Raw genomic sequence first — 13,141 nt, forward strand, 5'->3', positions numbered from 1 at the left:
TCCTTGGTCAAAGGTTTGCCGATCACCGAAGCTGTGTGACACCAGGTGCAGTGCCAGCGATCGTTGGAAAAGCACGTTGGATGAAAAAGCTTTCGTGGGGGGGGGGGGGGAGAGAAGGAATGAAAGGGGAGGTGGATGGATCAGTACATTCAAGGAGAAGATTATTAATGATTTATTTTTATTTATTTATTTATTTATTGATACTCATTTCTTTCAGGAGTTTTAGCTGGGTGAGGTACAATGCATGAAGAAAAATGCATAAGATTTATGTACAGGAAAATTGCGATAATAATAATAATAATAATAATAATAATAATAATAATAATAATAATAAAGAGAAAACAGGCACATTCATTGAAGAAAACAAATTCATGTTAAATGACCAGCAAAGAATTTACCGTAGGTGCAAATAAAACAAAGAAACAGGTGACGGAGAAGCCAACAGTCAGTAACTATAAAAAAATAACTGATCATGTTTCAGCCATCAAGAAACGATGAGAATGCCGAGAAAGAAGTTGCTTCAACGATGTTGCTGCTAAGGCTATTCCAATCTGTGACTGTTCTCGGAAAAAAAAAAGAAACAGTACTTGAATCTGCCGTTGTGAGAACGGAAAGAGAGATTGTTAGTGTCTTTGGCGCATTGCATAACTGAAGGAGAACGAAATCCATTGGCTAGTGTTAACGTTATAGCGCCCCTTGATTAACTGACATAAGAATTTTATGAGGGTGAGTGGTTTCTTTCGGCTAAGGGCTTTAAGTTAGCTGGAGCTTGCAGATCACGTACTAAGCTGCGTCGAAAATTGTTATAGATGAACTGTATGACCCTTTTTTGGACATTTTCTAGCTTCAGAATATTATCTTTTGTGTGTGGGGTCCGATATAACAGCAGCATTGTCTAAAACAGGTAGGACAATGGAATGGTACGCTAATTTTCTTACAAGAGGGGTAGCCAAAGTTAATGTTCTTTTTAAAAAGAATAATTTTCCATTAGCAATAGCTGTAAGATAATGAATATATTTGTTCCACCTTAGGTCATTTGATATCCATAGCCCAAGATATTTGTATTCGGACACTTCAGACAAACTCACACTGTTGAAATTGTATGTAAAAAGAAAGGACATTGACATTTTCTTTCCAGTTACCCGCATGAGAACAGTCTTGTTGTAGTTTATACGCATCTGCCATTGTTTACACCATGAAGCAACATGCTAGAAATCATTGTTTAAAAGTGCCTGATCCGATTGATCGTTAACCTCGGTATAATGAACACAGTCGTCCTCGTACAATTTTATTTTTACAGAAATGTCTTTTAATATATATATATATATATATATATATATATATACATATATATATATATATATATATATATATATATATATATATATATATATATATATATATATATATATATATATATTTATATATAGTAAAGGACACATGATTGCTCTGGCAGGTGGTTAGATTGATGACTTTCAAATGTAACAAACTCATGGCGATTGTTTAGGTACGCTGAAATCTAGTTATTCAGACAAGAACTTCTAAGCAGACAACGTAACTTAAATAATAATTTACTGTGCGATACTTCGTGGAAAGCTTTTGAAAGGTCCATGAAAGTTGCATGGATCTGTTTAACATTATTTACCAAAACAGAAAAATCATGAATGTTAGCTACTAGTTGTGTACAAGTTGAGTACCCTTTCCGAAATCTATGCTGGCATTCTGTCAAGATTTTATATTCCTCTAAATATTCCACCTTCTGTTTATGTATAATGTGCTCTAATATTTTGCAGCTGCTGGACGTTAAGATGTAGGTTGTTATTTTTTACACGCTATTTGGCACCGCTTTTATGAAGCGGTATCACTTTGGCTGTTCTCCAGTCATTCAGGAGTCGGCCGTCCTTTATGAACGCAAAAACACAATGTGTAAGTATTTTGCAGTCCATTCGGCATATCTTTTCAGGAAAGCATTAGGTATATTGTCAGGGCTGAAACTTTTCTTTTCACCCAGTTTTAAAAGCATGTGGTAGATTGCCTGCTCTCTTATTAACACATCAGAAACGGCGGGCGAAGAGTTCTGCAAAACAGGTAAGACACCGTTATCACAGGTAAAAACGGAGTGGAAATGATCATTAAACGATTTAGCAATTTTTTCTTCATCTCGCAAGTTTATATCATTAACTTCAAATACATCAATCACATTGCTGATTTTTTGGTGACACTTCTTGCCAAAATTTCTGTGAAGACGCCATGATGAATTTAGGCAGTGATTCTTTATAGTAATGTTGCTTATCAGCCGATAACTCGAGGCGAAGCTTGGATGAAAAAGAGAGATACTTCTGTCTTTCACCTGGTGGAACAATTTTGTATTTTTCGTTTTGTTTTTTAACCTCTTTAGCTACCTTTTAATATCAGTGCCTCCCGAGTAAGCCAGGGATTTTTTTTTTCTTAATAACAGTTGGTACGTACTTTTCAATACAGTCATTAATAGTATACCTAAAGCGATCCCACAAACTCTGAACATCTACAACACCCCAAAAAAGAATCTAAGTAAAATGAAAGCCTGTCTATAACGAAAACATCTTCAGCTCTAGTGATGTTCTGGACACTTGCAGAGTTACAATTCTCTTTCCGGTTCATATTATTTATTGTTAATACCACAGCCTCATGATCCGATATACAGGCAAATACATCGCACGCTGATTGACTACGTCAGTTCCACTTACAAAGAAGACATCCAGAATTGATTCGCTATCACCTTGTTTTCAGGCAGATGTATCAACTAATGATGACAAATTAAAAGAGAAGGCAATATCAAGCATGGCATCTCCTAAACTGTCGTTATCATTATTGAGCGACATTGTGGCCCCAATTAACAGTTGGCAGGTTAAAATCTCCCGAAATGATAATACGGTCACTTGGTTTGATATGCTCGCATCATGTATAGCTTTCAAGAATCAGAAACATCAACACTAGAGCTCAGAGGTCTGTACAGAGCAACTATAACATATCTATTTTTTTTTTTCATGGTAGGCCTTACAAAAAATGCATTCAACATCTACTAAATCAGGCATTTTTACCAGATTGATGCTCTCTTTGAACGGATGGCGACACCGCCGCCGCTGCCTCCCCTGTCCTTTTTAAACGCGCCGTACCCGAGTTGAATGAACTCATTATCATATATTTCTTCAGTGAATTATATTTCTGTCATGATAACGATATCTGGGATATACGAGCAAAGAATTCCTTCCAACTCTGTACGCTTGTTTAACATGCTCCTACAATTTACGTTAAGTATTCCTGAAGGGCCATGCTTGGGTTTAGACTGTCATTTATGAGAACCTGATTTCTGTACCTTATAACGAGACCCTCTTTCGGCATCCCAACCGAACAAAATCCGGTCAATGCTCAACTTACCGTAAACCAGTCTTACTTTCATGTTTTTCTGCCTTTACTTCTGAGAACTCTCTCATAATTTCGAGTGTCCCGTACACGCCTATAAAAGTATTCAGATAGTGACAAGTAACTTCTCTTCAATTTATGTGATGCTTTAAGCAGGGCACTCTTTTCTCGGTAGTCAAGTAATTTAAGAATGACTGGACGGAATTTATATCCGCTTTTTCTTCAAGCCTGTTTTGTAAATAGTTTCAGTAAATGTTTTTCACCACCACCAAGCTTGTGGCACCTTTCAATGCCGGTTACATTTATTTTTAGTTTTTCATAAAATACTTCTTTTACTTTCCGTTCTAAGTCTTGTGTTGTCTCGGCTCTAGCTTCATGTAAGCCATGAATTATTAGGTTATTTCTTCTGCTTCTGTTTTCTAAATCATCAACACGTTCAGTAACCTTATCGCGAATTGTTCCTCAAAGTGTGCTATTGATGATTCGATGCCATTAATCTTCGAGCTCGGCAAACTCAAACTACTCAACCGTCGTTCAATGTCATCAGTTCTTTCTGTTAGCTTTTATAGGTTCTTCTGCATTTCATTTTGCGTTACTTGTATTTCCTGTATATAGTTGTAAAGATTTTACTTTGCTCGTATAGGATTTTTTGTAAGAGGTCCAGGATTTTCCTCTACGTCTCCGCAAACCAAAAGATCTCTGATTAGAGGAAAAAAATGGCAGCATAACCATGGAGTAAATGATGGAGAGTGGGGCGAAGCATTCGTCCGTCCATTCGTTCTTGCTTCAGTCCGTCCATGCGTCGGTCTATGTGACCGTCCATGCGTCCATCCGCCCGTCCGTGCATACGTCTGTTCGTGCGTCCGTCCCTGCATTCGTCCATGCATCCGCCCTGCGTCCGTTCATGCGTCCATCCATGCATCTGTCTGTGTGTCCGTTCGTTCATCTATTCAACACTCCAAGTACCACCATCTCACATCTTTTCATCCTATATTCCCCATATAGAAGCACCGCCATTCAGCGGACATTCCAAGGACTAAACGAGAGGTGGCACACGCACAATTTCTTACGGCTTGCGCTTCGGGTCTGCTTCCCACCTTTAACCACCTCGAGTTCATGGTATATACTAGTTCACTGTATTCATGGCCCTGCGGCCTAACGCTCGCTACACCTTTCTAAAACCAAGGAGGTTACGCCCGGCGAGTATAACGTAGCAACCTTTTCCTGTTAGATAGTACTCAATGTACATGCCAATAGCTGCTAATGGTAAATGAGAGACAGGAGAAATCGGCTTTTACTTTCTTACGGCTTGCGCTTCGTATCTACTTCCAACCTTTAACCACCTCGAGTTCATGGTATATACTAGTTCATTGTATTCATGGCACTGCGGCTCAACGCTCGCTAAGCCTTTCTAAAACTAAGAAGGTTACACCCAGCAAGTATAACGTAGCAACCCTTGCTTGTCAGACAGCGCTCAACGTACATGCCAATGGCTGCTAATGGGGATCGCAGCGTGCGCGTTAATTAAAAGCCGAATACTCCTGTCTCTCATTCCCCATTAGCAGCCATTGGCATGTACATTGAGCACTATTTCTTATTGTTCAACAACACATGCAGAAGAAATCTCTCACCGGCACCACCTTGAAGGTCAAAATATTATACTTGTTACATACTACAACGGCTACGAGGGACGAACGGGTGCTGCTATAAGGAGCTTCGCACCTAAAAATAATTCACACACACTGGGCAGGGCAACAGCAGCAAAAACTGGTTATCTGACAGATAACCACGAGTTGACATGTATCGACTGACCTGTAGCATGAGACAAAAAGGATTGCTCGGCATGTTGCCGGACTCGCTGCTGCCCCGCCCACTTTTCCGCCCACAATTTCGCCTTCCAGTTGTCTTGGGTGAATGCATAAGGCTACCTGAAAGTTTTGTCCGCTAACAGAGCAGCAGCGAGTAAAAGTCGCTAGTCAGCTGTATGACAAGGAATCGTTGTCTTCTCGTGTCTGAGAAGGGTGATTCGTGCGCAGCGAGCTCTGTTCCTTGTCACTTGGCTCTTTATTTCAGAAAAGAAAAAAATATATATGTTCTGGATACAAGGGCGGAAGGCAGATGTGCTCTGCATGACGGAACCCCAGCACCCGTATGCACACTCAGAGCACGAACAAACACAAATAACATTATGCATTGTGAATACATAGAAACGCTGTTCTGTACAAGGTGAACGAAACGCATCATTTTAGAGCAATACAGAAAATTCATGCAACAACAAATAGCGAAACCTGGGAAACTTAAATCTACTAGATACACGACTTGTTAGTCTTGAGAACACGAGAGAAACTAAAGTAGTGGACTGGGCTAGTTTTGAGCATACTCATCACAGTCGGCGCAAGAACAAAAAAAAGGGCACTTGAGTTTAAGTTTTTCTTTCTTTTTTTTTGCGCTGGTCGTTCTTTAAAGAGTATGGGGGCAGCAATGTTTGCATAATGAGCATTTTCCGGGTAGAGAGTCTGTGCATGCGCACTGGCCTCGTTGAGGCAAGCGCCATGATTTTTGGTGGCCAAAACGTGACGACACGTGCGAACCAAGCGACATCTGGTGCCACAAGCGTGGAAATGCGTGTCAAAAAAAGAGACGCGAACGTGGGCCTCCGGGATTGCGAACCGGCATGCGGCGGACGATTTCGGAGTCCCAGGGTTACCACTTTCGATTTCGGAGACCTCCACTTGACAGGCTGCTCGGACTAGGAAAATGCCCATTTCTATGGCCTGTGTAAGTCTGTTGCGAAGACTTGGAATGAAGTGATAAATGCTAAGGTAGCAAACGAAATCGAAGTTTTTTTTTCCCCTTCTTCGGTGATAAAGTAGATAAGGTATCGATCGAGCATCCCCGAGTCGCATTACTTGCCACTCAAGTATATAATTATAAGTTTTCTGAAAGCAATTTTAGGAGCTAATCTTCGGCAGCAACTATGACGGTGGTTAGTGGTCTGTTCGTGATTGTTTGTGTGCGCGTATTTCACGTGTTACCCACTCTGCGTTTAGTTTTTCGTCAGTCGTGCGCCACTTAATAATAGCGTGCTTTTGCACCGTAGCTTTTTCAAAACAGAACACGGTTTTTCGGTTCCACATTCTTGTTGTGCCGCTCGTCTTTGAGGAGAAAAAGAATCTACGCATTGGAAACGCTCTCCGCCGGGAGCGATTACGTAAAATCGGTACTACCGACACGTCATTGTGAATACTATCAATAAGAAAGTAAAAGGAAATTCCAACACCGTAAAACGGAGCGAGAGGGAAGGCTGGGGCTGGTAGCATTTCCGAATATATTATCATGGTTCTTCAATATTTGCTAGTAGGGTCTGTACATCCTCCACTGTATGTAGTAGTAGCAGTACGTAGCCACCCCTGGCACATACGCGCTCAAGAGCGGGTATGTGCCACAGGGGATGTGAGATGGGAGATGGCGGTACTTCACTAGTTGGTGGAGAGTTCACTAGATGGTGGAGTGTTCACTAGTTGGACGCACGAACGGATGCATGGACGGCCGTACCGACAGACTAGCAGGCGGATGCATGGATGGACGCACGAACGAACGGACGGATGGATAGACGGATGAACTCACGGATGGTCGCATGGATAGACGCATGAATGGTCGCGCGGACGGACGGAAGCAAGAACGAATGGTCGGACGGAATTCCAGAAGGACTTGTTTTTGGGCAAGTTGTGCATTCTTGGTGCAGATGACTGAGGCGCAAAAAACATTTCGTGAAACAAGAGGAGCAGAAGAGAAGAGAAGGTGGCGCTGCTCTTTCTTCTTTCTGCTCCTCCTGTTTCACGAAATGTTTTTTGCGCCTCAGTCATCTGCACCAAGGACGGACGGAAGCACGGACGGGCTGACGGACGCTTCGTCCACTTATCATCATTCACTCTGAGGTTTGCTGTGGTTTTTAAGGGACTCTGCTAAACTTAACTACAAGCCAAAGTTGTGGACTCGAATTGAACCTGAAATGACTGGCCCAGCAACGTGTATTTCTAGACTCTGGTAATATCGGGAAACGTAATGTGGCATCAGGCGCCGCAAGCGTCTGCAATAGCTCTGACAAATCTGTGAATCTTGTTTTAACGCGACAGCGTTAGAGAGCTCGTGTCGCGGAAATTCCGCCGGTGGTGTTGGCTCCGTTGGTTATGAGCGAAAAATAGTGTGTGCCTGTGTGGCCGAAAAATCAAGTTACCGAGATTGCCTCGGGAGGCCGCCACTTGTCCACGCGAGCGCGCGTGATCACACTGACAAAGCCGCGCATACGAAGAAAAAAAAAGTGCTCAAGGTCACGAGACACGGTAGTTTCTCTCCCCTTGCCACCCCTTCCTGCTTAGCTTCCAGTGCTTTCGTCGGGACGAGAGAAGAGATAATGCTATTGCAGCATGCGACAAACCTTTGTTTTCCACTCGCACTTGACGGATTCTTAAAATTTTTGCGGCGTTGAATTCGTGAGGCGAAAAGCTCTTCTTCTGAATCCATTGCATGGTTACTTGAAAAAGTGTTTCAGGGTTCCTTTAACCCATTCCGTTCGACCGGTGTCACGACGAAAACGAGCCCATTCGGCGATTTGTAAGCGCATTTGGGAAGCCTCAAACTACGTCGAAAAAGGCCGGGATAGTGCAGCCATTGCCACTAAAAACACACAGGAACTTTCAAACAGCTCTAAAAATGGACAACTATGTCCGTCTAGCGAAAAACTTATCATGCCTTTCCAGAGGCGTTGATCAAGCAAACAGCAAACGCTAGATAATGTGCTGCTATCTGTGAGGCATTGTGAGTCTTATGGCCTCGAGATGGCGAGCGCGCGGCGTGTATCTTGGAGGCCATGTGACTCTTGCTTTAGATGAAAAACCTGTATGTACCATTCGCGCTAACACAACGTATTAATAAGTATGTACTTAGTGGTTTGAGGGCGCACTAGGGGCTGGATTACGCTTGAAGGCGAAGCTTTAAGGGTCCCCCAATTTTTTCACTTATTTCTGGAAGAAGACAGTGCCGTGCAGGTATTTTTTTTTTCTTTTTTAACGCGACAGGCTAAAAGAGCTCGTTTTGATTCGGCGTCGTTGGTTGTGAGCGAAAAATCACCATCTTATGCGGGACCGAAAAATGGAGACCCATGCAAATAAAGTAATAAAAAAAAAATCCTAGGAGATAGTCGGGATCCAACCCGGGTAGTTTGCGAGGCAAGTGAGTGTTCTGTCACACGACCACGCGTCCGCTTTGATTGCAGTGAAAATAACTTCCTCTGCTCGGAAATGCAGTGAAAGTAACATGCTTTACAAACACACGCATTCTGTATACATGCTACACACTGAGCGTATTGCCTAAATAAGGTGCCCTACGTGTTTTTTTTTTTAAATAGCGTATCCCTTCTGTTAGTCTTTGTGTACTTCCTTGCAGATTTCGTGCATGCCATGGATGTACCCTGTTTGAGAAGGCATTATGTAACTGCCTTCTATGCTTGCTCTTCAAGTTTTTTTTTTTTTTTACAACTTGCGTCTAATCACATCAGTTCCTATTTTCCAAGTGCGTTGTAGTTTGCATTTATTTCTTTGCCGTTGTTGTTTTCTTACCGAATGTATACCAGCCAATTGTCAGAATTTTACTCTTTTAATCGTTACTTTCTCTCCGTTATTTCTTAAATTTATTGTTATATGTTTCCCTATCTAATACCCTCGTCGATGGCCTTTTGGGGAGTTTGGAAATAAATTATAAAAGAAAACATGAAATATTGCAGCAATAATGCGTGGTTGTGGCCTTGCGTGCAAGCTATAGCGTGCATTACCAACGGGCGTCAGATAGCGATATTCCCATATTAGGGTCTTTTAGCAAGCTACGGAAACACGTTACGGACAGGCGGCATTACGGAACCGACTGACGAGTGCGCATGCGCGAACACGAGTACGTGTTTTAAACCCGGTAACCCACTAGAAAGAGGCACACTCCTGCCTACTGCGCCTGTTTCCTTGAGGCCGTGTAGTTGGTGCATAGCAAGTTCTAAAAGGTTTCGTTTAGTGTTTGAAGCAAGCACTTATTTTTATTTTTACGATTTCTCGCGACGAGAACATTCAACGCGAGCGCTGCAAAATCGCACGTGCGCTTTGGTCGATGAACTTTGTTCTTCCGTGGCTGGCAAGCGGCCTGCGACGGTTCTGGTTTTCATAATGAAGCGGAGACGCTCTTTTGTGTGTGTGTGTGTGTCTGTCCATGCGGGAGACATAGCTAAACACCAGAGGAAAAGGTGGTGGTGGTAGTGGTTCAGAAAGGAAGAAAGACACCTGATTTCTGTCAGCTTTGAGTCGACACGGTGAGTAAAATGGCAGTGAATAATCGGTAAACTTGCTCTAGGTGAGTGTAATCCCTTGTTCCTTTATCCTTCCCTCTCTCAAATGTACCTTTTTATACGACGTCGGCCGTGCAAGTCTCAGCTGCTCAACCGGTCGTCACAGCGGTCATCGCTTACTTTTTTTCTTCCCCCAACTTGCTCTTTATTCGTAAATATTTCTCTCCGGTGAACACCACCTGCACGACACCTGCACAAGGACGCAGAATTTCGGGTATCGGCTAAAGGGCCGGGTTTACCCGATTCCCGCTAAATTTCGGAAGTGGGGACACTTGTGTCCTGGAAGAAGCCAGGAATGCAGCTTTGCGAAATTCCAGTCGCCACGTGTCTTGAGCTTGTTGGCATGCCATCGTAAATAAAAAGTTTGCAAAGCACAATGTCATTGTGAGTGAACGTGGGAAGGGGGGAGGGGGGACGAGGAACGAGACGGAGCTGTAGCTTCCAACTACAACCGGAAAAAAGGAGGCGTCTCGTTGCTGTGTTCGAATGTGTGGGTTCGACTGTTTGGCCCGCGTCAGCCGCGTTTCAAACATCCGTGCTTCAAAAAGCATATACTTTTTGTCACTGCGGTACGCCGCATCATCATATGGTAATTTTGTGTTTAATTATTTGTGCGTGACAGCGTCTAATGAATGCTATTAGCAACGTTGGTTATGCGTATTACGTCGTTCCAATAATAATAGTAATTATAATAATTCTTTCTATTTGCTCAACTATATGAGCCCTCCGGTGACGTTCGAAGCTGTATACAAAGCGAAACACCTTATGCGTGTGCGCGTGGGAAGTCCGTCACATATTCCCGAGGATAAAAAATTATCGCAACAGACTTATTTGCTATCGCTAATCAAGGCATGTGCCGATATTCATGCTTCCCCGCTAATTCACACTTCGTAAACACATCGTAGCTTCTAATCACGCGGTTGACTAAGCCAAGGGCAGTGATGTCGCACTGAAGGAAACCGACGTTATCAGTATCTGAAGTCGCCTTATATTGACTACCGTAACAAAGGAGAAGAGAAAAAAATAAACAAAATTCATCGAAAAACGCTTAGAGATGATCGCAATGTTTCTCTCATAAAGAAGCTAATCTCGTCTCGGTATCGCGCGAATGATCATTCCGTATGCAAGCAGGAAAGTAAAAAAAAAAAAACAGTGCGTGTTTTTCTGCTGTTCTCACAGAATTGCGTTCGATCACTAATTTCTTAACTTTTCTGTTCGTTCGCTTAGATGCAAACCAGTTAGCTGCCCAGGATAGCGGTCTTTGTCAGCGCGATGTTGACTCGTGCTTCTGCCATACCGCCTTGCAGCGCCCAGGAACGCAGTCTTTGATCTCGTCAGGGCCGTCCACACATATTGAGTCAGTATTCGTTTTTGCTGAAACGCGCGTGTTGCTTCCTATACTATATTTCGAGAGGCGAATATCTATTCAATTAGACTCGTGCAGTGACAAGGATAACGTGTTTAGACATTTCTCCCTAAATACTCGAAAAATATAAAATTGGTCTTGCCTGAGAAAAGCCAGAGGCAAATATAAGCACTCAAGCATGTTGCGAGTTTTCTTAGTTTTTTTTATTCAAGGAAAAGATATTGCGAAAATTGTATTACATCCAAAAAGACAAGTAATTATTGCACAAAACGAAATTGCCAACACACTGATGTTACATTTCGAAACGCTTAAAAAACTTACAAACAGAGGATCGTAACAAGTACATTGAGAATAAATTGCACAAAAAGCAAAAAAAATAACAGAGTTACTGTTTATTATAGAACTGTTGTCACAGTGACTAGTAGGCACGAAATCGTCGCTTATGAATTCATCGAAGAGGTAGAACGCAGAGAAAGGCACAGACGAATGAATTGAAACAGAGCGATGTGTGCCTTGTTGGCAGTTCACAGGAACGCATAGGTTCATCTATAAAAAAGTGGAATGATTTGCCCTTGCAACTATGGTGTGCTTACTCTGGCATTGAGCTTACAAAGCGTCAACAACAAAATGCAAGCTAAATGTGGTATCGCCACGCATTACTGCACGAAGAGCTATAGAATGCAACAATGTATAAAACACTTCTTAAAAGGACTAGTGAACGACTAATGAACTCATTGACTGATGAGCTGAATGACTAAAAAACGAAGCAGTGCGCACTTCGGTGAGTGTAGCTTCCTGCTACGGTTTCTGGCTTAAGACGCGGAGCATCCTTTGTACAGGTTCAGCAGGCGCACATATCAATGTCCAACATGATCAACACACACATGACTAGTAGTTAAATTGCGTCAGGATGTTAAAGGCATGCGCAACATGGCAGGATGACTTTTTCGGCGAAGAGTTCGACGAAGGGTTTTTCGCCAGGCTCTCAACACGAGGACCCTTCTTGTTAAAAAAAAGTATGACTTTACATTGAAGAAAACAATGTTCTGGGCACACTACATTATTACTTCAAATGAACTGGATATGCTCCACACTGGCGCTCGTTCAAATGAAATTGGCGAACATTGACGTATTAGCAATGAGCGAGATGTTACTCAATCTATTAAAGGCATACATATTCGGCACGAATAAAACCACATCGCTATTCGACACATTGCATTTCTAAGCGCGCTGCCGTGCCCTTCGTGTCCCATTGCTCACTCGTGATGGAGGTCTCATACACAGTCGCACGCTGTTACTTGGAACGCTTGCCGGGCTCGGCACTTGTCTTCTTGTCGACCGCGATGAATGTGGTGCCGATGAGCTGGCGGGTGACCGTCGCACTCTGAACGTGTCCGTGCTCGTCCACACATCCGACGTTTACTTGTATGCGGTAAATCTTGCCGGTCTTCAGGCTAACCGGAGGGTGGTCGGATCCGTCGTCTCTGTACAGCTTGAGACGATCGAACGAAACCACCTTGCCGTTCCACAGTTCCCCAGGACGTGGCGCGTCCGGGTGCTGGTACTGCGCGTGGCACTTGGCACCGTCCGCGTCGATGAAGCTGAGCCAGGCCGTGTACTGGCATTCGTCGTTGAGCTCCGTGAAGCGAAAGGACGGCGCTGGCTGCAGCAGGCTACCCTTAGGACTTGTGAGCAGTTCCATCTCTGGCGTGAATTCGTGGCTGTTGAAGAGCTTGATTTGAGGGGGCGCGCTGGGCTGAGGCGGGGCGGCACGCTGCTTGGCTTTGTTCTTCCTGGCGGGGAACGTCGGCCATCCCGACCAGTCGTGGACGTGTTCGGGATGGTCGCTCGGCATGTCCCTCGGGCGCTCGATCGTGGGTTGGACGTAGCACTTCGGCTCGTGCGTCGCGGCGGCCGGTGGCACGACGTCGACTTCCATCGGCCTGGCATCGCTGCTTCCACTGTAATAATAGCTGAGCGCGCCG

The 13,141-nt window shown here is 43.5% G+C and overlaps 2 protein-coding genes across 6 annotated transcripts in view; one reads left to right on the forward strand and one right to left on the reverse strand.

Annotated features, from left to right (window-relative positions):
• LOC119174539 (SAM and SH3 domain-containing protein 1) overlaps positions 1–13,141 on the forward strand; it is a 347,279-nt gene that overhangs the window by 214,145 nt on the left and 119,993 nt on the right. The window lies entirely within an intron of this gene.
• LOC142817789 (T-box transcription factor TBX6-like) lies at positions 12,451–13,125 on the reverse strand. The gene has a single exon (XM_075895484.1). The coding sequence runs from the start codon at positions 13,093–13,095 to the stop codon at positions 12,451–12,453; it is 645 nt and encodes a 214-aa protein (XP_075751599.1). The 5' UTR covers positions 13,096–13,125.

This window comes from Rhipicephalus microplus, chromosome 5, assembly GCF_043290135.1.
Source record: "Rhipicephalus microplus isolate Deutch F79 chromosome 5, USDA_Rmic, whole genome shotgun sequence".
In the NCBI taxonomy this organism is placed as follows: domain Eukaryota; kingdom Metazoa; phylum Arthropoda; class Arachnida; order Ixodida; family Ixodidae; genus Rhipicephalus; species Rhipicephalus microplus.